The 25866-nt window shown below is 44.5% G+C and overlaps 1 protein-coding gene and 1 long non-coding RNA gene across 3 annotated transcripts in view; one reads left to right on the top strand and one right to left on the bottom strand.

The window, feature by feature from the left end:
• LOC124850994 overlaps nt 1-17361 on the top strand; it is a 216318-nt gene extending 198957 nt beyond the window's left edge. The window contains exons 3-4 of the long non-coding RNA XR_007032112.1: nt 14482-14598; nt 15407-17361. This is a non-coding gene — a long non-coding RNA (uncharacterized LOC124850994). The remainder of the gene's footprint in view (nt 1-14481; nt 14599-15406) is intronic.
• The window catches only part of LOC118282767 (receptor tyrosine-protein kinase erbB-4-like), a 251138-nt gene extending 225733 nt beyond the window's left edge, over nt 1-25405 (bottom strand). For both annotated transcript variants that reach the window (XM_035604147.2, XM_035604148.2), the window contains exon 1: nt 25026-25405. In XM_035604147.2, coding sequence (XP_035460040.2) covers nt 25026-25104 — 79 coding nt within the window. In that variant the 5' untranslated portion in view covers nt 25105-25405. The remainder of the gene's footprint in view (nt 1-25025) is intronic.
• Nucleotides 25406-25866: the final 461 nt, after the last annotated feature.

Genomic DNA, 25866 nt, shown 5'->3' with positions numbered 1-25866 from the left:
ACATATAATCTAATTACAGTCACAGTGAACATTACTTTGATTTTTAAAGAACTGGGATTTTCTCTACAGATATGTAAAATCTATCTGCAAGAGATCAGCACTTTATCCTTCAACATCCTGCTCTGGACCAAAAGGGAAATAGGCTCAAGGTTACGCAGATAGTGTTATTAAAAAGAAATCCCAAATTAATTCCCAATAAAATGACTTGCAGATTTCCCTGCATTGGAAAAATACAGTCAAGACAGCCAAAGAAAATACACAAGCAAAAAAAAAAATGGGGAGACCCGGTATATTCATAGGGAGTTCTTCTCTTTATACTAGCAACTACTACTTTGTTAATTCTGTACAGGTGGGGCCCCATTTTGTCCACACTACGTATGGCATCCGGGCTTACCTCTGATCTCAGGGCTGTGAATGCTGGATTTTCATGAATATATTTTTCATCTTCCATTTCCATACGTCTGTCCATCTACCTATGTGTTGCCCTCCCACTCTTGAGGAGACGGTAATGGGATCTTCGCAGAAGTCCTTAATAAAAGGACACTTCCTCCTTGGAGACCACCCGACAGTTTCCCTTTTTTCTTCCCTTCCCCTCCTCAGAGCATCAGAAACCTTGGGTATGGGAACAGAAGGGCCTGATAGCAGGCTCGCACGGTGCAAGCTAATTAAATTAAGCCTCCTTTATTAAAAGAGGAAGTGAACTTAACGCTTTTATCCCAACTCCGCCATCAAAGGAAGAGGGAAAATAAGGCAGCATGGAGGAAAACACACAACCTGAAGATATGAATTTCTTCCTGTTACATTACATCCACACCACCCCTGAGCTACATTCAACCTCGTACGGGGGGGAAAAAAGTGGTAAATTGTTTTTGAACAGTTCATGACGCCCAGAACTGAGTGTGTGCGTGCGTGCGTGCTCAAGTGTTTTTGCTGTGGAAAAGCACTTATCGATAATCAATGCACTGGAAGTACTTCTCCACCCGTGTCACCGGAGCACACTGAATCCTGGTTGTGTAAATTCACCGCTCAATGGGTCCTGCACACTGAAGAGCTGCCAACGCTTACTGCTGCGACAACCAGGTCATTCAGGTTGATGAGTTTGTACACTCAAATTGTTTTTTTTTAGCATTTTATGAAAAAAAGGACAACAGACTAAATATGTAATGTAGTTAGAGACGTAGTGAAAATCCTTTAATATTTACAGCGGAGGAGAAATTTCAATTCGAGGGCGGTGGGGGCCCAAGAGTTTGTGGCTGGAAGAAGTCGGTAGTTTTACAGAGGGAAATGCCCCTTTAACCTGTAGCTATGAAAAACGAGAGGTGTGCCCTTCAACACTTGGCAATTTTCTCTCATATTCGGAATCTTTTCAGCGAAGCAAAAAGGCTTCTGGACCTAAGTGTGAGTCCATCAATTTCCATATCTTGGGAGAGGGAAATGAAAGGTATTGGAGTGGGGCAAAGGGCAGAAAGAGAAAGTCCAAGGGATTATCATAAATTTACATGATCAACCTTTCCTTTATGTATGCAGAGGGTTCGGGAATCTGAGAGGAGAAGACAACAAGTCCAGTACAGAGGCGTGCCTAAAATGGATGGCAAGGTGCCAGAGGATAATCAATCTTCAGGATTTCATGTCCGTTTAACGAACAGTCCTGAGTTAAAAATCAATTTCCTCTCATTTCTATGAGTCAAATGCCACTGAACACGCAATATTCCCTCGGTGTATCGGGACAGCGGGAGCTGTATGACATTGGTCATGAGGAATAGAGGGAAGTGGTGTTCTGCTGTAGTTCAACAGGCCAAAGACAGAGAACAAGAGGGAGGCAGGGAGGACGAGGAAGAGGAGAAAAAGAGCCTCTTCTCTCATCCTCATTATGTAAACGAGGTGCATGACTGTTCAGTGGGTCCCTCGAGAGTTAATTACCAGTGGCTTCTCAGCCTAATTGGCTGAAACTAAAGAATTTGCCATTTCTTATTCCCATGCTCACTCTCCCCTACCCTCTCTCTCTCTTATTCTGCCTTTCTCTTTGTTTCTCTCCCTCTCTCCCTTTCCATCTCTCTCTCTCTCTCTCCGTCTCTCTCTCTCTCTCTCTCTCACACAAGCACATTTCCCCTCTGTCCCTTTTCAACCTGTTTTCTTGTTTTCTCTCCTCCTCCTCCTCAGCTTCGGCCTTCCAGCTTAGCATCATGCCAGTCGAAAAATCTGGCACTGATGTTTAATTTGAGCATCTGCTCCAGCTGGCAGTGCATGAGCAGATTTTTACATTGCTAATTCCAACTATTTGGCTAGAATGATCACTACTGGATGAAGAAGAGAAACGGGGGCTGGGAGTTGCCCATCACTTAGAAACAAAAAAAAGAGCTGGTGAGAGCTGGCATCTCATCTATTTCTAAATGGATGCAAATTGAATTCAAAAAGACAGGGATAAGAAGTTGGAAGTAGGAATGAAAGCGGGCAAGACTATGAGGAAATATTAATAAAACAGGGGGCAGGCAAGGAGAAGAACCAGGGGATCCAAGGTTTTCTTTTTCATAGGCCAGCGCAATGTGGCAAATAGCTATTTTTGGACAGGTTGTGCACAAATGCTCTCTCTCTCTAGTACTAGATATATTCAACACCTCTTTGGAAATCCTCACAAATTAATAAGTTCATCAGTATACTGATGATTCAATCATATTCAAGGCTAACAGGCCTTGTGGATCAGTGATGTGATCCACAACCTCTGTCTAGTCGACAGTAATTATATGAAGTCACCTTCCCGGTATCTCCAGCTAAATATATTTCTGACCAGGTCATAAAAGCCTCATGAAGTATTTTAAAAAGATATGATATGTGGGCTGTGTCTGAATTGATGTACTTCCACACTCACAATTGCTCTTTTAAGTACAGAAGCTGAGGCCAAAACGATCTCAGCTACGTAGCAGAAGAGGATGGCTGCCGAGGAGAGGGGACAGGGTTTTTGGCACCGATGGCGGCGTATTTGCCATGAGACGTGACACATGGGGGGCACACACCAGAAAGTTAAACGTTCATTTTTAATTCAAGTGAGCAAATCAGCCAGCAGATATTTTGGTGAGCGACAATGGCGGTCTTGTGTTGCGATCGTCATTCCTGTTGAATGCAAAAAAACGGCTGCGTTTGATTTGAGACACTCACACAGTCCTGAGAAGAGCTCAAATCATAAAACATCTGAGTGAGTGGACTATGACGGTTAAGCTCAGATTTATTGGCTTTTCGATTTCATATTTCAACATTAAATGATTTTTTTTTATGACATGTTGCTTTGTTTGGACAGAGCATAGAAAGCAGAAAACATATGCAAAGAACAAAAAGGGGAAATTGCTTTCAACAAAAGCCAGAGGCTGGAATCTAACCATTTACATCATATGTTGGCCACAAGGATGCCCTGGCCGAAAACAACTTGAAAGTGACATTACACCGTTTTCTCATGAAAGCAGATGGTATGCAGCCTGCTTCACAGGTGTAACTGGTTATTTGAGGCATGCCAAGTAGTTCGGATCTTTAGAAAAAGCTATTCAACAGGCAAACAAGTCACTCAGCTGACAGGTACTGACAGCGAGGAACATCTGTGACTTTCTTTGTTACATTTTGATTTACCCTGCATGTCTCTCTCACTTCAGATTTAGTTTCATGAACAGAATTTAAGGTTGTTTTTATTCACCACTGCTGCCACTCCCCCTCCAGATCGCATGCTGTAATCTTGATACAACATTACGTCTAATCCTAATATTCAGTGACAATGGAGGACTCATTGTACAGTGAAATACTGATGCTGTAGCTTGCTATTTATGTATAGAGGCAGGTACTGGACTGGTAATGGAGCATGGGTCAGACAACAAAACAACAACAAAAAAATTCTAATGTTCTCATAGATGGAGATGAAAAACATTTTTTTTTACAATAAAAGCACTGTAAATCAGAGCCTGACTGAGCAACGTTTGGCAAAAAGGAATGCAATTGGAAGTCAGTAAATTAGATGTCCCTCCATTTGCTGAAGGAAACAGAGCCATCCAAACAGAAACAATGAGGGACTTCACAGCACTTCTGCATTGTATGAGCACCGATCGGGCCCAGGCAGCGGCAGGGACAAAACGTGATTAGCTGTGCTTATAGTTCAAAGGCCCAGCAAAAATTCTAGTCGCTCTGTGCAGGGATATCTGCACTCTCACAGCTGTGTTTTTAAAGATAACTGCCGTATTCAACGTGTTCTGAAATACTATTTATTCAGTGTAATGAGTAGGTATGAAAGAGAAAATGAGAAAGCATGACAACAGAGGGAGACGCGGCAGAAAAGAATTGACGGAATAATAATAATGATAATGGAAGAATGAAGGAGAACAAAATAAGCTCATTAAGCTCAGTAAAGAGACATGTCATTAAAAAATGTCTGTCTGTCCTGAGAGTGTCGGACACACGAATTATGGAAGAATTCTATTACTTACAAGAAAGCAGACTGTCAATACACACTCAGGTCCTTGATGTAGACAACAGCATACACTATGTTTGTATGAAAAGCCAGAGGACCTGCAAAACAATGCTCTCCGCTCACGTGAAGGGCAACATGCTAGGAAATTCATCATCAATGACTACAAAACCTCTAAACTGCATCTGTAGGTGGAACATGTTTTTGTTTTTGTGAATTGGTGATGGATATCAGTCCAGTGAAGAACAGACGTCAAGGTTCACAGTACAAGGTATTATATAGTTTATAATGTATTGACATCCACGCAGAGACATTGACCACTGATTTTACCAGAGAGGACCAGATTTATTCGCTATGAAAACTTGCCACATGGGTCCTGCCTGGTGTCAAGATCCCCGCTTGAAGATAGATTTCTGTTCTCCTGCCAGGTGAATGAATACATTTGCTACGTTTAATTGTCTCTCCTAACTTTGTTACCGGGCTGCGGCGTAGCGTTGTTCCTTCAGAGCAGATATTTGACAGTTAATCTAGAGGAAGACGAATGGGATTTCGTCTTGACTGACTAAAAGTCTTGCCAGCCCTCGGTGAGCATCCCCTCCTGCTTTCCTTCCTATGGTTTATACTCACTCTGTCCTACCTGGTCCTCACTCACTGGGAACAGCGTCGGCCGAGCGGAGGGTGCTGGCGGTGGCGTCAGTGGTGTCATTTGGGATGCTTACCTACTTTCTCCACCCTGCACTTATTACAGTGATTATCAGTGCTGTCAGTCAGAGCACACTCCGCACCCCTCGATCCTGCTGTCCCACCCTTCGGTGGCCTGGAGGGCTGTGCTGATAGACGGGTTCGGCGTTTCCCCTGAGATGGATGGAAACCAGGGAGACGGTGGCAGAAGGAGGAAGCCACACCTCAACGGGAAAGAAAAAGCAGCATGGGAGGAGGAGCGAAGCCCCTCTCTCCAAGTGTCGCTCTCTGCTGGTGCTCTTCTGGGGAATGCTTATGATTCGGATGAGGTCCACTGAGCTCTGGGAGGGGAAAGTGGTGAGGTTGTCACAGAGTGCCTGAGTTATTAAACAGCTAAAGGAGATTGTATAGAGCAAGGGACTAGTCAGCCACTGTGAGCAAACAATTCACATTCTTTTACAAAAACCCAAATTCCCCCCTGGATCAATAAAGTATTTCTGATTTTGATAACACTTTAGTTTTCTTAATCTTTTTTCTCAAATCAAACCACTATTCCAAAAGTAATTCACTCGGCAGTGATGTCCCAGTACAGTTTTAACCATTCCCCAACCCTCTGCACCAATCGTTCAGCTGCTCCTCAATATGCAAATCACAATCATCTTACATTATGAATTCAGTTCAAGATCAAACAGGAACGCCAAGCCATTCGCATGGGTACGGATTTCACGAACCAGAGTTTGCTTGCAACAGTTAGAAGGAAAATAGAAATTCAACAGTTGTGCACCAGTGAAAATAACTCAGCAGAGGTCTCTGCAGAAATCCCCTCCTGTTTAACATTTTCATGAATGCACAAAGAGAGCACTGGTGCGCTGGCAGTAACCAGGTACATGCAGAATGTTTGCAACTAAAAAAAAACAATTAAAAAGAAAAATCATGGTAAAAATTGTATTTCATGAGGAATGATTGTAGGAGAAAATATTTATATGCTCTCTAAATTACAGACAACGCATGCCATTAGGCCCATCCGCATAAAAAAAAATACATATTTTCTTTTAGGTTTGAAACTCAAATAAAAACCTGTGCCCTCCTTTAAAACATATGATTCAGCCCATCATTAACTCATATCACTGGACCAAAGAACCAGTGGGACTGCTCAAATAATGGGCCATCCCTCTGATCTTTTGTTCCGCTTATGCCGTCCATGTAAAGAGCCGCACACAGTGGCCCGGTGCCAGGGGTTTGTTAGATCTGGTTAATGAGGAACACTAAGGTAGTCCTACAGTCGCAGAATCCTTCCTGCCCTTATCTGTATTGAGCTCAAACAGTGTCGAGTGAAACGAAAAAACAATCTGTGTCTGACTTTGAGGGTGAAGTTGAAGAATACTTATGGGCTAGTGCTTTTCTAAAGGCCGGGCTGCCCAGCTCCAACTACACCGCCGCAGATCAAAGTTAATTCCCCTTTTAATTAAGCCGAAATTGGATGCGAGCGGGCAGGGAATTGCTTTTGTTGTCCTTTTCGCCTGCAAACATTACGAGCTGTATATCCCAGTGTGTGTGTATGTGTGTGCATAGGATTTGTATCCATCGGTACACCATGCGTTAAGCGCATCCATGCCTACGCGGTGTGTGAGTGCGTTTCTTTGGCAGTGTGTGTGCGCGGCGTCCAATATGCCTGCATGTGGCCCAGCGTAAGCACAGCGGCGCTCCGTAATAAGACTCCTTCTGCCGCACTCTTTCTCATGGACATGTCCATGTGTTGTGATGCTAATGAGCCCTCGCTACCACAAACACCCCCCCTTAATTGTCCTCTTTGATCCACCGCTAATTCAGCTAATTAGGAGCCCAACTTTCAAAGTTAAACGTTTTGCTTCCACCTCCGAGTGTGCCCCTGCACACGTGTGCGTGTGTTCACAAGGGAAAACAAAATCCAATGGCAAAAATAGAACAAAAATTGTCATCATTTTTTTTCTGTCCCACTGCTCCTCTCTGAACTTGGCCCGGGTTACGTTGGGGCGTGTTTGGTTGCAGGGCATGCAAAGAGAACGCGCTAAACCTGGCATGCACAATTCATTACATTAGCTGCATCATCGGCCAACACCCAAACAGTACCTTTTATCTGCAAGCGGATATACTGTATCATGCTCCAAACAGATGTGAGAGCATAAAGTCTATTTTTTTCCTGCACAGATTAGCACCGCAGTTTGCATCAGTCTGCCCACACGCATCTGCAACTGTACATGCACAAACAGATGAACGTACTGTGGAAGCAACTTCAGCTCAGAGACAATAGCAAGCATTCATGAACATAATCAGATGGACACATCTGGCGCAGCACCGTCTTCGTCCTCCAATGTGTTGGCTCTGCTGCCTCATGCGCCTCACAATTATACACAGCCTCTGTACACCAACATTTACAGAAATCAGGAAAAATTTGCTTGAGTTAAAATGTTCCTTAGATACTACCATCAGTGTTGAGCATCCATGGAAAGTCAACAGGTTGTTTTTTGTATCCTAAAAGATTGAAAGGCCTTGATGGATCTGTGGACAGCTCTGAGTTTGTCCGATCATACCTGCAGAAGAATGCATCTCTTCATATACATCCAGAGTGACCACTTGTGAACAGGTTATACTTCCCTGCTTAACATACAAACATTCATCAATTCCATTTCAATTCACAAAGGCCAAATTATTATTTTTTGTTTTGTTTATAGTCAGACTATGACAGACAGGTCCAGTGTGTGTGTGTGTGTGTGTGTGTAAGGGCTGAAAAATCAATAGGCTGCAGGCAGCTCTACAGTGAACGTTGTGTTTGGAAAAGTAAAAAATGTTGATTGTGGAAAGGCACCATAAATGAAACTTAGCAAAAGTTCAGTCAGGTAGATTTCCTTCTTGCGCAGGCCTTTCCAAGTTGCAAGCACAGTTTCCCACTATCTCTAAGCTCCACCAGCTCATACTGCCACACTCGCCTTTAGCCAATCGCTTGGTGTCAAACCCACCGTTTAAAAGCACCAAACGGAAAATTATGTAACTTTTTATTTGCATATAGAGCAGATAAGTGAGATTACGTTACAAGTGGTCGCTCGAGACGTATGTGGAGATGCGTGCGATAATGCAACGTGTGAACCAACGCCCTCAAAGCTGTCCACTTGTGATTAGATAATCCGAGATGCATGTGAATGCAAACTAATATATACAAATAGCCATGCTTCATCAGGTGAAGTTCCTTTTAAATCCCTTGGGGCGCTCTCATATAGTATGAAGCATCCACTAAGAAGAATTCATACATATTTGTACGCACACATTGACACTATAGGGATGCCATGGTGTGAAAATTCTGGATAATAAACAATGGTCTTACCAATGACACCGGTTATTTTACACGACAAGAAGTCATGTGTTGCCTTATTATTTGTACAATTTTACAACTGTAACATCTGATTGAGTATTTATAACTACTGTAGAATTTTACAAAGTGGAGTTTTTATTTGATGAACATGGACACTCCAATTGATACACAAATTGATGTCATGTTCATAATAAAAAAAATGAAATAGACGGTGCGGAAGGGAGGCAGAGTATGTAAGTGTGTGAGCCTTAACACCGTAACATCGGGAACACAGCGACAATGGACATACACACACATACAGTAGATTAAATATACATGTGTGACTGCTGGCCAAATGAAGTGGTTCACACTTAATTAAAAAAGGAGTGAATCCTAAAGAAAACAAGTGGCCCTAACCTGCGGAGTCACAAAGGGACTTGGCTTCATTGGTTTCTGTGAGTAATCGATATGAATTGCTGGCGAGAAAAAAGAAAGAGGTGGTCTCAAGGCCTCTCACCACTACACAGGCCCATGGTCACTTCTCATTCCTCTCAAATTGAATTGTGATTAGCTAAAGGCAGCAGATGAAGCAAGATGAGCAATTCATGTTGTTGACATCCCAATGGGAGAAACCTGGCTGCACTTCATCAGCACATCGACTGCTAGTTTTTTTTTTTTTTCCTTATCTTTGAAAGAACAAAAATCAATCAGAAAATAAATAATTAGCGGAAAACAAATTACGGTTACTTTGTAGTAGTTACATTTCATCCCATCCAAACCGAAAAGGCGAAAGAAAACCGAATAATTTAATGGTTTGCTCTGCTTGTGTACAACACATGCACGCTACTGGAAGAAAAAGAAATCTACAAATAAACTCCTCTGGGAGACTGAAGCAACACGAGCTCTGAGGAAAGAGGAAGCTAGAAGTCGATGGTGGTGGTGTGTGTATTGTCGGAGGGAGTGGAATGCTAATAGCGTGGATGGGAAAAGAGAGCGGAGAAGGCAGTAGCCTGACACAGCCAGCACAGCCAGGGGATCCCGTGCCAATCGGAGCATGGCCTCTCAGCCGAACCCTCTGTCAGATGTGCCAGTTTGACGGACGATTCCGGCCCAAGTGACATTTCTCCAGGGCGGGAGAGAGGGGACCGGAGTGTGAGACATCACAGGTTGTTAGGGAGAAAGAGGGTTCAGAAGCACAGGGAAGCATCCATAAGCATAAATGGGGCGAGTGTAGGATGGTTACTTCAGAGTCAATTTTGTGTTATTTCCGTATGTAAACGTCCTACTCGGGTGAGAGAAGTGCAGTTTTGCAAAAAAATCGGCGTGGAAAATAAACATTTAAGATGTGAGAACACGAACCAGATCATGTACCAGAGATGCAGGAAAATACTTGAGTAAAACATGTTTCATTACTGACTGCATGAAAAAGAACAAGAGCATTTGCTTATAATTACAATTCCGTCCGTTGCTTATGCCTCCTGCTTTAGTAGCCATCTGGCAGCGTACCAGAATTTACCTCATCTCACCTGTGAGGGTGTTAAACAAACAAGAAGAGATCAGAGGTGAGCGGAGGGGAGGGGCGAGCGCGCTCATTGGCTCGGAGCTCATTAGGGTCACACCCATTAGCGACTTGCCAGCCTCGCTGTCCCTCTCCATCATTCAAACCTCTGAGACAGAATGGCCGTCAGTGCGGAGAGGCGGCCAACATGCCCCGCAAAACAAACACACCCACTGCCAATTTTTGCACACTCTTTATTTATCCATTTGCCGCCTGTCTGTGTCTCAAGTATAAAGGACAAAATGGACAAGAGTAGTAAGTATACTTTGTGAGCAAGACGTACTATGCCAAGTCAAACTTTTTTTGTGTGTTAATTCTGGACGGGAAAATCCTCTAGAAGAAGACTAGTTAAACATGTTTGGTAGAATGACCTGTTCATATTAGATAACTAAATCCCTTGTTGAAAATTCAGGAGTCTGAATCCAATACTATGTACTATGTTGTCACATTTTTTGAGCTGAAGCAGTGAGAATGACAAGGCAGTGGAGCCCTACTGAAACACATTATAACAAAAGAAAGTACTTAATGTAAGAATTTTGAATCCAAAATAATTTGTCCAGAGCAATGTCGATAGACAGTAAAAAAAAAATCAAATCTTTTAATTTCCTATTTTAACTTTCCATCCACTGGAAGCCAGATCTGTCAACATTTTAAAATGAATATTTTAAATAAAAGCAAACACATGATCAGAGATTTGGTTGTCATGTGATAATGAGGTTCAGTTTTTTTTCCACTCTGCTCTTCACACCGACCCTGTAACCAGCCTTTTCCCATCAGCAGAAGATAACCCACTATTAATTTGGCTTTTATACTTTGGACGTGTGTGAAGCAAATGTTGACTCTAGGAGCTCATGACTTCATTTTTCTTCTCATCCCCTTTTAATTCATTACATCCCCTAAATGAAACCTCATGTATGTCAACTGGTGCCTTACGTTTGGCATAATCCTTTACATCACACGCTCTACTACTAGTCATTTTTTTCTCTTCTCTACCTCTTTTACACCTTCTGATCTGTCTCCTTCTCTTCCAATACTAATTCTCCTCTCCGTCCTGTACATACTTTTCAGGTTGTGTGTTATTTACAACTCATTATCAATAATAGCCGACCTCGAGATGAACGTCATCCCTGCTCCTCCACACCTTCCTCTTAACCTCTTAACTTTTTTTCCTACTGATGGCGTGTTTATATGGGCCTAACAAGTGTTTTGTCAGGTTGCTTGTTCCAATCACGGCGAGTCAGTTTTGGGTAATGCTGGGGCAGATGGTGGCTGAGGGGGGTGGGGCAAAAAGGAAAAAATGATAATACATTCCGTGGACCTTCGCCCTTTCTGCCAGCCAACCTCATGCCTGAGGCCAAATCATGAAATGTGTGCAGCATACATGTGTTTTTTGGATTTACTTGTGGAACAAAACTTACCATGTTGTGTGTGTTTTGTGTGAATGATGGCTTTCGAAAATTATGTGCATTTGACTCCAAACGATGGAAACACTTGCCAGGAGTATTAAAGACACACACACACACGCACACACACAAGTACACACTACTAACACTAGACTTCCCTTTTTGTGTGTTAACAGCTGAGTTGCGATTTCCACTGCAGAAGGAGATGGCAGGGGAATAAAGGTATAAAAAAAAACAGGCACTGGCATGGAAGAGGGAGATCTGTGCTCGGGTTGGCCACAGCCTCCTGTTTTCTTCCAGGAGGATTTTTTTTTTCCAGAGGGGCAGACAGTCTACCTTACACCAGATGGCTACAAAGAACCAGCGGACCAATTCGTATTACAGATTTGCTGAATAAGGGGGGATTTGAGCTGCATCAGGCTATGCTTGAGGATAGCCATAGACCATTCAGGAGTTTTGAGAATTTCACATCAGTTCTGCAAGTGCAAGGTCTGTTCACCGTCTGTCGAAACAGGTCAGACAGGTAGCTCGACTGTTGAGTACAAGCAATAGGAACAAATCACAGAAGAAGACAAGGCGTTAAAGACCCTGTTCAGACTTGGCAATAACATCCATCTCGGCGATCCAATCCCAAGCGGACAGCAGCTGAGAAGGCACCGAAGATGGACTGAGGCCACAGTTGAGATCTGAACACTCCGTCTCTTTGGGCGCTGGTCTGGCTATAGAAGGGCCGCCTACTCAGCTGACATCCTGTGGTCTGCTACAGTGTTTCCTATACATTGATTTATTTGTGGCCACGACCAAATTTTCAACACAGACAATCACATATTGACACGCACACGCACACACACACACACACACACACACACACACACACACACACACACACACACAAAAAGCAGGAAAGTTAGATCCAACCACAAGTGGTCACTCCAAACATGTCTGGCAAACTTGTGATCAGACTACCGGAGAAGATGTTAACGCTATGGTACGAACAGAGCCTTAGCTCCACCTAAGTAGTTATTTAAATCATGCAATTAGAAAGTTTAACTCCTCAGTAACACACATATTTTACTTTACTTTTTTATCATGTGTCTAGTATCTGACTTGTCTTTGAGTAGTTGTGTGTGCGTGCGTCTGCGTGTGTGTGTGCGTGTGTGTGCGTGCGTGCGTGCGTGCGTTTGTGTGTGAGAGAGACAGATGCATGTCTTGGTTGGCACAAGGCAGAAAGTCAGGCTAGCCCCCGAGGGCCCTCTGCGTCTGAGTCTCCATTAGGCTGATGAGCTTTGGCAGCTGAAGTTGCTGGAGTTAGTGTGGAGCTTCAACCCTCCTCATGGCCAGGCCTAATTAAACCTCAACCTCATCCCTAATGCACAGATAATTTGCTGTAGGGGTTGGCTACCACTGGCTGGAGCATAATACTGTACTACTCTTTCAGAGACACACCAGGTAAATGAAATGCACAAAGCATATGGAACTTATGGATCATGTTTTTACCTAAAGCAGTCTGCAGCACCACGGGTGCACACACGTTTTCACAGAGCAAAGCCCTGATGGAAACAGAATCAAACCAAGCGAGGAAAGGAACATATTTACTTCACTGGGCTAAAAGACTGTCTTCCTCAAACATGTTGCATCATTTTATCATTGTAGAGCTTCAAAAGCTCTACGACAACATTAACTTCAATCATCGCATGCTTGTATACATGTGGTTGTGTCAATAAAGCTGCTTTCAGACATGTACCGAAGTCTGGACTTTTTCCAAAACTTCGTCGGAAGGGGCTGTACATCTGCGAATGCAAATGTCCACATGGCCTCAGCCTTTCCTAGAAGAAATTTCCCAGAATGTCAAGAGTGATGACTGTAAACAAAAACACTGATTTCTGCAGCGGAATATTCATGGTGTCCTGCCTCCTGCTGCTCTACCCAGAGGGCACTCAATGTTTCGGAGATTTCCCCTCTGTTGTGAACGCGTTGCCTTCGTCATATGTGGACGGCAAACTCTGGAAAATGCCCACACGCAGTTTCGCCACATTTGTCGGGGGTTCATGTCTGAAAACGGCTCGAGAGACCACTTGACGCTGACGCAAACCAGAGTTTGTGTATTTGTGATATACAAGAGAAAGCAACCTGCCTGGTTCTGTAGGTGCCATGTGATAAACCGTCCAACCATTGGGACCCGGCCCTGTGTTTTCCCATTAAGCTATACTGACAGCTTGACATTTCCCAGGGTAGAGGGCTCTGATTCAGGTATGTTTTATTCATCCTATTGACTTCACGTTGCTGCCAAGCCAGACAGAGAGCCGAAGCATAAAGTGTGGAAGTCGGTGGTGAGAGGGGGAGCAGAGGATACCTGTTGTTGTTGTGTTTCTGCTCAGATAGCCAGACACAGCTCTGAGACAGCTGGGTGACACATACACAATATACTCGTCACCGTGCCGACAGAGTGATTTGGAGATGTTGCCGGCGTGGAGAGGGAGAATCTTTTATGGAAAGACTTGAGGCAGGCAGGTGAGGTGCAGAGGTGAAATTACATCTCTCATTGGGTTTTATACCTTTCTGAAACATGCCTTAAGAAAGTGAGAGTACATTCAGGCTAGTTAAATTTGAAAAGACATCGTGGCCCTCTGTCCACGCTAAGCAGGAGTTGTGCCTCCAGAGTGTGTGAAGCTTCAGCTTTGTGTTTTTCTGTGGAAGGTGAAAATGGAACATTTGGAAAATGATGATGAAAGGACCTGTGTGGTAGTGTGGTTAAAGGATATTCATGCCTTTGCCGGGCTGTGTCTGCCCCACTCCTTACCAAATATTGTCTCTTGTATGTAAAATCTGAGAATTTTTTCCCCCCGTTCTTTCAAATTGTTCTGGCTTTTTAGTTTGTGTGTGTGCGTGTGTGTGTGTTTGTGTGTGCGTGCGTGTGTGCGCGTGTGTTTTCATGTAGCCTAAATCAACCACACGTAAACCAGTGTAGACATTTTGAACCATATCCAGGCCTATTTTGCCGCGGCCTGACGTGAAAAGGGCCCATCCCTCGTCCAGACAATGTTCATGAGACAAGTGCTTCCCTCATCTCCAGGCGAGTCACGTGGAGCTGGGAGCCAGGAGCCACGGCGGGAGCCTCCTCCAGGACAAAGCACTTGGAGCACGGACACACTGAGGGCCTTGTTCCCCCGTTTGCCTGGCTCCATGTCAAGTGAGTGTTTGCTTACTGGGAGGACCAGGACCCCCCTGGAGGGCTGCGCAGCACACAGCCACCACTCATTTGAACCTGGAGACGCATACACTGCACTCGCTGTAGGTGCACAGATGATCAGACATCTATGTCTGTATGAAAACACAGAAATAGCCACAGCTCAGTTTCACATGTCACTGTTCAAAAGAGGAGAGGCAGAGGTTGAAGATGAGACAGCAACATATTTTATGAATGCACTGTATCTTCTTAGAAAAATTGCAAAAGGCTGGTTTAAAACTATTGACATACGTGAAAAAAAAAATGCATTGGTTTCCATAGCTATAAACAGTGAGCTGTGACAGTGTGCTCCAATTTCATAAAGAAAATTGTCTGCTGGCCATAGTGGAAAACCCACAGGATGACGCAACGGAAAACTGCGAACAGGTGCACCATTTGAGGAAAAGCTTACTCATCCCAGCAATCCTGGCAGGGTGTGATCGTCAACAGTGTCGACTAAACCCTGCTGCCTTTCTTTGTCTTTTTACTTCCCCCGTCTGCCTCTCCCCAGCATCTGGCTAAATCTCACCAGTGTCCTTGCTAACGCCCTCGGGTGAACTGGGCCATGTCAAATCCGAATCCATCAATCACTCAGTGCCGGCCACGCTGAGGCGGAGGGGAGGGGGGGCTGGGAAGACAGAAATGGAGGAATGAACACAGGGAAGACGGGTGGCTCCGTTAGGGTGAAGCATCGCCACCGGTCCATCCTATCTCACCTTATTTCTCTTCTGCCCCAACCTCCCAGCCTCTCTCTCTCTCTCTCTCTGTACAGCTGCAAGAAGCTCAAACTCGTTCACAGTTGGGAGTCAGCGGCCAGGTCACAAGAGGGACTCTTAACTTAACAAGAGGCTCAGGGAGCACAGCACAGGAGATGTGGAGATGAAAAAGAGAGAGGAGAGGAGGAAACAAGTCATGAGAAATAGAAGCGAGAAGAAGAAGCAATGGGTGAGTCTGTCAGGAGACTGTGTGCGTGTGTGTGTGTGTGTGTATGTGTGTGTGTGTGCGTGCGTGTGTGTGTGTGTGCGTGTCCGTCCTGTGCAGAATGAAGTAACCCTGTCAGAGTCTCAGCTCCCCCTCTGGGCTGCTGCTGATTAATTGTCCGTCCAGCTCCTGTGATAGCAACCGCTTTAACCAAGACTCCCAAGACACTCACCCATGTCCTATCCCTGCCGAAAGACACCTCTCCTCCTGTGCACCCGGCTGCCTGGCTGCCCTTCTCTGGCTAAAATTAGGAGAGTTTCTCTTTTTAATTTTTCTTGCTCCCCATATCCCTTGTTTTCCCTCTCACTCTGGCAGCTACAAATAATCTTATACCAGCACCCCAGTCACCTTGCCGTCGGGGGATGATGTCTCTCTGTGGGGGAGAGGTTTTGGAACAAAGGCAGGGGGGCCGAAAACAGTATGATATGCAGTGCACCCCCCCCTGTGTGTTTACACATGCACCAGTGACATGCCGAGATAAAACACCCCTGTCTCAGGTAAACAGTCTAGCGCAGCGGGGCAAAAAGGGCAGGATTGGCTTTGGACCCGGGTTGCACTTAGCTCCTTTTCCCATTTGATATACACTCGTGCCCACCCATCACATACACCTCTTCCCTTGTCTGATGTTCCTGCAAAAAGAAGAATAAAAATCACCTACTTTGGCAGTGGTGTTATATAAAGAGAATAATTTCCTGGATCATATTTTTTGGCAGTATATTAACTGCCATACTCAGCACTGTGCCCTTCTTCCCCTCCCTCCCCGCCAAGCTGCAGAACCATAGCATCCATCCGGATGGCTATATAGCCAGCCCCCAAAAGCAGCCAAGGTCAATTGCCTTCCCTGCTCCCCTCATCCTGTGCTTTATGTACCTTCACATTCAGGGAAAGAGAGCTGCGCTATTTCTGCTCTGCTGCAAGGTGACTGCTGCCTCACACCAGCGACAGCCGCACTGACACAGGCTAGAAGGAGCGTTTCCTCGGAGCTGCTCTTATTTTGAAAGTGAATTTATAAAATAGCTCTTCACAGAACACTCCAATGTATGATGTTACTATTCATAAAGATGCTCTTATCTGTGGCAACGTTCATCTGCCACCAGATACTAGTCTTGTTAAGAATCCAACAAAAAAAACCAACCATAGATAAAAGATTCATTCTGTAGAGAAAGTTGAATGTACATTTGGTGGATGTTAAAGGGACATGAAATGACCATAATGTGGGCTTTGAAAGAGCTGATGATCAATACTAACGACTCAATTACTCCACCGAGCTCGGAGATTCCTGTATTTTCTGGCTCATACTCTCACTCTCTTGGAACAAAAATGAAATCAATATTCCACTACCACAACACGTTTTGTAGACTAAACTGATCTCGGTGTGTTAACACAGTCGCCCCAGTCGTCATTTTGTCAAGAGGTAGCATGTCAGATTATTATAATGGTTAGAATAATTCCAGAAAAATAATGTTTGATTTTCATGTTTGCTTGGACTGGATGCTGACCTACAGAGACTGAGAGCCGAGGCTGAGAAATATGTATTCCTGGTGAGAAGTAGCAAATCAAAACTGATCATTATTTTGTACTTTTTACATTATTTGCGTTCTCTTTGTCTCAGCCTGTTTGACTCTGGTGTTCAATGCAGCCTCCATTTCTCCTCATCTACAGCGCTGATGACTAATATCTATTTGACTATTATTCAGACTGAGACTTATATGCTCACGCTCCTCAGCCATTGAGCTCAATTTTACATTTTTCCCTCGAAGCATTCAGTGGTTACATCACGGTGATTTGATATTAATCTTGTTAGTATTACACTAAGTTTCTTCCTTGTTTAACCTTTCATATTTTTTTTTTCGTAGGAGTGATAGCATGTTTGGTGCAGACATTTTTCAGCCTCGCATAGATAAACAGTTTCCCAGTAAAGTCTGAATATCTCCCCTCTCTCTGCCTCTCTTGCTCCCAGATGTCTCCTTACAGCTGCCATGACTGACCGCAAACTCATTTATTACAGGTCACAAACGCCAAGTGCTTCATTTAAAAGGACGCCACCGCCCCCCCCTCCTCTAGCACAAGTGAAAAATCGACCTGCAAGAATAGCATACAGGGCACACGGCTCCATTAGAACTAAACGGAGGCCAACAGCAACCAAAAGATGGGAATAGGGTTTGAGCACTGGGGGCAAAAAAATAAATAAAAGAAAGACAGAGGGGATAGTTTTCTGACATATTTCATTCTGCTGGTGCGACCATAATAACTGTGTGCATAGCCATATCACAGACAGAGTAAGGTCCCTATATAATATATGTATTTCGAGTTGATTCTTAGATGGACAACTACAAATGTAGTGACTGACTGACCAACTAACTAATTAAGAATATATATTTTTGTTCATAATTCTTTTTGTTTTTGTTTTTGTTTTTTTAAATTACTTTAAACCTTTAACCAGATATCACATCCGAAGGCTGTTTCATATTTATTCAGGCATACAAATCACCAAATCAAGATTTCGCGTGAAGCCTGTGTTCCGCCGGCCATATCCGATAGCACTCAAAGCCCGTCTGTAATTACATTGTAAATGCAGATTAGCTATGAATATTTTAGAAGGGGATTACTAAAAGAGGAAAGAGACAGTGCGGGAGGGAGTCGAGAGAAATCAGCCCTTTAACACACAAAACACACACACACACACACACACACACACACACACACACACACACACACACACACACACACACACACACACACACACACACACACACACACACACACACACACACACACACACACACGTACGTGCAGAACTGCATGAAAAGCTCATTTGAAGGTAGAACTAGTCTTTCATGCCCAAGTTGTCAGGCTATTATCATCCTTTCATATGTTCAGCACCATTATTAACTGTAAGCGGGAATAGAACAATAACACAAAAAAGTGAGAATAAAACACATCACTCAAATATGTCAGGCTGTCGCTTCAGAGAGAGAGAGAAAAAAGAGAGACTCGGCGGGGCAGCTCTTATCGTTGGACTCTCGTTCTAAAACATGGCGGTAATGAGTGTGTCTTAACAATGATTAGCCATAATTTCCATTGTCATTTCAATGCTCCCACATTATGTGGAGGCTTACAAAGCCGCAGATAAAGGCAGAGGGTGGGCGGAGGAAGAGGAACAAGCAGACACTGGAGCAGAAAGAGAGTCTCTGGAGCATGTTAAGTCTGTCAGTCACCCTCTATCCCTCCAACCATGCCGCACAGTCACCACACACACGCACACACACACACACACAGACAGGCACACACACACACACGCACACACACACACACACACACACACACACACACACACACACACACACACACACACACACACACACACACACACACACACACACACACACACACACACACACACACACACACACACACACACACACACACACACACACACACACACCCTCAAAAATGCGGTTGTCAAAAGGGTCGGTGCCTGACAGCTTCCTGCAGCCCTCCGCGAGGATGCGGAGGACAGACAGGCTCATTGTGAGAAGAGCAGCGGCAACAACAAAGGGGATCAAAAGTCTCACAAACTGACAGACGTGTACATGATGCCCCCCCCCCCCGACACCCACATTGTTTAGAGAGCACAGGGGTAAGGCCTGGATCGCACACATTGGCCTTGTACTTAAGAGAGTGGTGGCCCGGCCCGGGCGTGGAGGCCGCAGGAGTGCGTGGGTATGTGTGTTAGTATGTGGGAGTGAGTCTCGCAGTTTGTGTGAGTCACAGTGGCACCACTATGTGAATCCTATTAAAAAAACGACATGCGGCATTTTGAAGACTATTAAATCTTGCATCTTTAGATATGAAAATGATGATGGATTTTTTTTTTGTTTGCATGCATTTTTGTTGACGATGAACTTTGGAGAGTAAAACATTATAACTTTAAAAAATGATTGTTGAACCACGGGATTGTGCGATGTTTTCTGAGGAATTCAAGTTAACGTAAGGTGAATTTTTGGTCATTGATATGCTTGCTTCATATCGCTTTACCATGTATACAAATAGTTTGTCCTTTTTTTACAAGTGACTAATTTACTCTGATGACATGGCAGCATCGATGGCACAGAGGGAGAAAGTCTAAGCAGGGATTTTTGACAGAGTTGTCTACGCATTGTTTGCCCTCTTTTCTTGAGTGTTGTTTGTGTCGATTCCATTACTGCACACTCAGAAAGACTGATTGGTACTAGAGGCCCTGAGACTTTTATTGTTTTTCATGCTACAAGCTCTTCTTGGTGGCCCTAAACGCACATTTGCCAACCTAATTAAATCACAGTGGACTGATTTCCCCGCGACTAAAACTTAGTCCCCAATCTGTCTAAACTAGCTGTGGTATATTGTCGAAGATATCAAGCACGCCCCCGCTTGTGTTTGTGCATACGAGTGTTTGTTGCACTACCTTGTTAATGAAGGACTTTGGTTGCTGTGTTTTTTGGTGCTCAGGGCCTGCATTGCACAGAGGCCATCAGTATTTCTGTGTGCGTGTCTCTCTCTCTTGCTCCCTTCACTTTCATTTTCACAGACAGAGCTCGCCCAATTTACCAAAAGCAAAAGGAGAGAGAGACCGTAAAAGCAGGGAAACACGGACGGAGTGAAAAACGGCAGAGAGCGTTCCACTCCTGACAAACCTTATCAAAACCGCTGTAATCCCATTGCCGGTACACAAGGCTTCAGACGGGTTTGCATTTTAAACACACGCGTGATAAACAGCTGGCCACATTAAGCATGAACAGACACTAGTGACACTCCAATCCAATTATGACATCCTTCACAAAGAGGACACGCGATAGCCGATGTTGACAATGATGCATGGCTAAACACATGCGCATGCATGGTGCATTCATAACTGCAGGTGATGAATGAGGGTGCAGCACTTGTAAAGGTCACATAGGATATGATCCAATCATTTCTGCAGGCCGCAGACAGTCGGACTAGTTACGAGCACATCAACATGTCAAAACAGGAAAACACTGTCGGGCGGCCGTGTCTTCAGAATGTAATAGTTATTTTAATGTCCTCGTGTCATCCGTGACAAAGAAATCTGTGGTAATTTAATACATTTTTTAACAATATGACACAAGTGTTAAAAGTCCCGATGGTAGTAATTAAATAATATTACAGTCATATCACAGCAGATTGAAGACAAAAAAAAAAACACTGATGTCAGGAAGTTCAATTTTACAATATTGAGTAGTCTACCACACACACACACACACACACACACACACACACACACACACACACACACACACACACACACACACACACACACACACACACACACACACACACACACACACACACACACACACACACACACACCCTGTTGGAATATTAGAGGGATTTTTCATCAGAGATTCGTGGGTGGCATTAAGGGTGCTACACATATATTATTGATGCCTGTGGACCAAAAAGCAGTTTGTTGAGAAATGGGGAGATTTATAGGAAACTTAATGGTTTCCACTCTTCAGCACTGAAACCCCACTGTGTAGGTTACACAAACAGAAGGTGTGTTATTCTTAACCTGACTGCAGGGAGAAATTCACAGGAGAGGAAACACAATAAAAAAAAATGATTAGAATTATTTTTTGGTCATTTGTTTGTTTGTTTGTTTTTCTTTTTGTTATCAGAAGCGTACGATATGACAAAGCATGAAATGAACATCATTATTATGTCTATTGTTTTTTTCACCATTTTCAAAGAAAATGGAAAACAATAATCTAAATCTTACAATTCACATACCTGAATAATTGCGTTTCACCTTTAACGTGGCGTTGATCATCTTGGTTTTCAAGTTGATCAATGCCAATTAAAAACCTTGGAAGAAAGACTGGATAGTTTGGTGTTGAATTGTTTTAACAGATTTTGCTTTAAGGATTGATTGCTTTAAGTTGCTCACGCAGATGGAGACAGAGGAAACAAAGAGGTTCACATTGCCTGCCCCCCCCCCCCCCCCCCCCCCCCCAACAAATGGAAGTGGATCACCCTTATCAAAGCCTGCCATTCTTCTGATAAAAAGCCTGGTGGCGGTGGAGGGTCAAAGCTCCTTTAACCGGCGACAGCGAGCAAATATATGACTGTAAGAGGGCTTTGTGGCGAAACGGAGCTGTGTGGGCCGCCAAATGTGACACCATTCTTTCCCATTGCTTCAGAAAAGAAAAAAAACGAAATGAAAAGTGTACAAGAAATGTCAGTCTACAGCGTGGTGAGAGAGAGAGGGGGGGGAGTGGGTCAGGAACAGAAATGTTCTGCCTCCTTTTTATAGCAGTTTCTCTCTGTGCCTGATTGAATGTTGAATTTTGATATACTGTGAACTCTCATATCAGCTGCACACTGGAAGTGCACTGTCAGTTTCAATCCAGTCAGCAGTGGGTGCCAATGGTGTAGAAGGTAAGACCACCGGATACATCCAAACTACCATTTAATTTATTGAAGGTGTATGCTCTTCCACCAGATGAGTCAGGAGGATTTGGATGAGGAAAGACAGAATTGCTTATAGATCTGTGAAACGGCGTCATTTAAGATATAGTTTATCTACATTGCAGTGATTACACTATTTGGGGGAAAAAAAGCACCCACTCCTTACGCACACGCTTGGAAGAGATGATGTGAATTTGCTCCTGTGGCACAAACCGTATGAATATTCATTAACAACGGCAGAGTTTGGGAATATGGCCATATGGTTCAGAATCGGCAGCTGCATATGCATCTCCCACCTCTGTCCTCTAGCTCCAGCGTGTAGCAGGAGCAGAGTGCATGTGCAGGGGATTCCTGTGGCACACTCAGCATCTTGCACACATGTTCCCTGCTGATATATGTGAAAACCTACTGGGTGATATGTGTGTCGGACCAGGATGACGTGGTTCTGGCAGATGCAGTGTTAGTGAGGTTGTCAGGAATAAATAAAAAACATGGTTGATCTAATAAAAGGTTCAGATTCCTGGGAAAAAAAGTGGGATTTGAGATTAATGTCGCGCCAAAGTGACTGGTGGAGCATTTGACATGAATCCAGCCCAATTTATCACGGAGCATTACGTTTCCTTATGACTCATTGGTGGAGAAGATGCGAGCGTTGTGTCAAACAACTTTATCAAAAGGCAGCTGCGCGTGCGAGCGCGTCGTCTGTGCGCGCAGGTTCACGTATCCATCACTTTGGCTTCTCTCTGCCAACTCCATCTCATCGACAGAACTTAATCCGCGCGCGCACACGGATTCACACACCGATACAAGCCGATCTCTTCCCGTTCGTGCGGGGCTTTTTGTTCCTTTTAACTTCCAAGTACATTCGACAAGATCTGGATATCTACCCGGGATGGTATCGGGCTGTCTGTGCGGGAGAGAGAATTATCGCCGTCACCTTCACGCTGCATGGATTCCCTCGTGTCCCAGAAAGACTTTAGACAGGCTATTGAAACAGTCCTCTAGCTTCTATTTGTCCTTTTAGAATGAAACGTTTTTTATTTCTTTACCTTACATGTAGCTTGCTTGAACACAGTGTGTCAGTACAAACCCACGCTTACAAAGATTTTTTTTTTTTTTTAAAGAACCGTCTTAGATTGTGAAGTATTTTTTTTCTTTACTGTCATTGGTAATAATGGTTATTGTAACACGGGGCAACGCTATGCACTTAAACCACAAGAAAACAGCCCCCGTGCGCGCTCTCTCTCTCTCTCTCTCTCTCTCTCTCTCTCTTCAAAACCGCATCCAACCTTTTAATTCAATCACCCTCTGTTCCCTTTGTGGCTTTGCACTTAAACGCAGGTTACGATAATGGATCTGTGCGTATTTTTTCTGGTTCTGACAAGAAATGTTATGGTCTTAAGGTTGTTGTTTCTTTGTTTTTTGCTAAAACAATATGTGCTAAAGGAATTTGTTTTAAAAAATCGAACTTGTTTTAACCCTTTTGAGGAGCAGGATTAATCACAATGCGAGTACTCAATAACAAAAACAGTGTGGAACAATTTGTCATAACTAATGATTATCTCGCATTCAATCCAAATTTCCAACTCTATATCCACAAAATCGAAAGACTAAACATTACAATTTAAAGTGGGTTTTTTTACGTTTGCATGGGCATAATGTTATTCATAACGTTCAGTCTAAATGGTTTAAATCGTTTCACAGAGCGGATGTCAGGATGTCAGGATGTCAGGGCCACCGCTGCAGGCAAAGAAAAGGTGCTGGATGGAGGGAGCGAACGTATACGTGCGTTATGGGCATGTGTCATTTCAATCGTTGTCCTGCCTGATGATGGTGGTAGTGTTTTGCTATAGTCTATTTAGCTAATATTTTATGTTTGCAAACCTTTCTCCCTCTCTCTCTCTCTTGTCTTCTCTCCCACACACGCTCAGCCGGTGAGCGCACCTGCGAGCCCCTGCATGTGCGTAAAGAGCGCCGCTGCGCTGCGCGACCGGTACTGCCACTGTGCAACGTCGTGTGCGCACCGACGGCGACTGTCAAACTGTGGTCCACATGATCCCCGCCGAGGGGCCTCGCGTTAAATGAGGAATAACGCAATTTCACGCTAATCCGCTTTGCTTTTATCCCGATTGCAGAATGCACACGGATGGAAGTTCACCAGCAGCTTAAGCGCGCTTTGCACAGGTGCACAGATCAGAACTGAAATCGAACAACTGCGACTGGCGAGTCCCTACGTGACTTTCAACCTCAAAAGTTATTTCATCAAAATGGTGTATATACATGGTGTAAATAAACCAAAAGGACGATGCAGGGGTTTCAGCTACAGTCATATACATTAGTGTAGGGGGGGTTGGGCATTCAAGAAGGAACTTTTAAAAGAGTCTCGCAGACGACCAGACCGCTTGTACATCCACGGGAGATGAGACGAGAACACAGTAGCCTGTTGAGAAGCGAGGCTGCTTCTCCCGTGTCCCTGTTTGTCCACACGTCGAGTCTAAAGGACACGTGTGACGGACACTACATGCTCCCCCCTTCACTCCAAAATTCGCCAGTGCCGCTCTGTGCGCGAAGGGGACGCAGCAATTCGATTCGTTCAGTAAAACAAAACACCAAAAGATACGTTCGCGTCGCCACAGCCAAAAAAACCACACTGCGATCTGCCCGGACTGGCACCTGTGTCTCCGCCATCCTCCGCTCAGCGTAATTGTTTACGGCGTTTTCTCCAACAGCGCGATTCAAGGTTGCCAGCGAAAATTCCGGCAGAGGGAGCGGACCGAAAGGGGTCTGACAGACAACCCCGTTGTCGCATGCGTAAAAAGGCACAACACGAATGGGGGAAAGTGTGCTCGAATGAGGTGTACCCGCTGCGCTCAGTGCGCACCGAGCACATCCACGGTGGCAAGGCTGCGCACCGGGGCAGCAGGCGGATGGCGTTCATCACTCACCTGGTTGAGAAGAGCTCGACCCGAACATGAGGCAAGTCAGGAGAAAGCCGAAGCCACATAAGACGGTCGTTGGTTTCATTGTTGTGCTTGGCAATTATCCCCTTTGAATTCACATGTCCAGCGGCGTATCCTTCCTTGAAACGGCCACAACAGATGGGTCGTTTGCGCGAAGCCTCTTCAGCCTGTGAGTTTGAGGACTTCGGCTTGCTTCTGACTAAGTTTACAGTTTGTTCCACCGTCGTCCGCCTTCGCCTCTCGGCGCCCGCGGGCTTAATTCGTGGCAGACGTGGAGGCAGACACAGTCGAATATTAGTTTCCAACGCGCGCACTGTGGGGCTTGTCTAAACAGTATAAAGCAGAACTCGTGCCATTACTCCCGGAGTTGGATACAGTGTGCAGCTGCCGACTCGTATTCTTCAGACACACCTCCGGGTGCTTTAACTCCTCCTCCACATCCAGTGATTGGCACAGGTGCCCGACGATCACGCCAGACCCAGCCAGCCACAGCTCCTTTACGCGCCACCATTGGCTGAAGGAAGACGCCCCCCCCCCCGAAAAAAAAGGAAAAACCTGAATCTGTGCGTCGGCCCAGTTGCACCTGTCACGCCGAACACGGTCGAGAAAAAGGTGTCATTGGTAAAATAGAGCTAATTGCCACTCATTGGAGGCTTTGCATGCGCATTTGAAGATCTAATCTAGATTGTGGTATAGATCGATATGGCCTCAGATTGGAAGTACTTTTTAACACTGAATTTGACTCCAGGCACTGTACAGTGAAAGTGCTGCTCAGAGCTACAGCATCATATATGACCAGATTCAAAGTGACTCAATCTGTCATTTT

Source organism: Scophthalmus maximus, chromosome 14 (assembly GCF_022379125.1).
Source record: "Scophthalmus maximus strain ysfricsl-2021 chromosome 14, ASM2237912v1, whole genome shotgun sequence".
Lineage (NCBI taxonomy): Eukaryota > Metazoa > Chordata > Actinopteri > Pleuronectiformes > Scophthalmidae > Scophthalmus > Scophthalmus maximus.
Note: the sequence above shows the minus strand (reverse complement) of the source record. Positions and strands in the feature narration are given on the sequence as shown.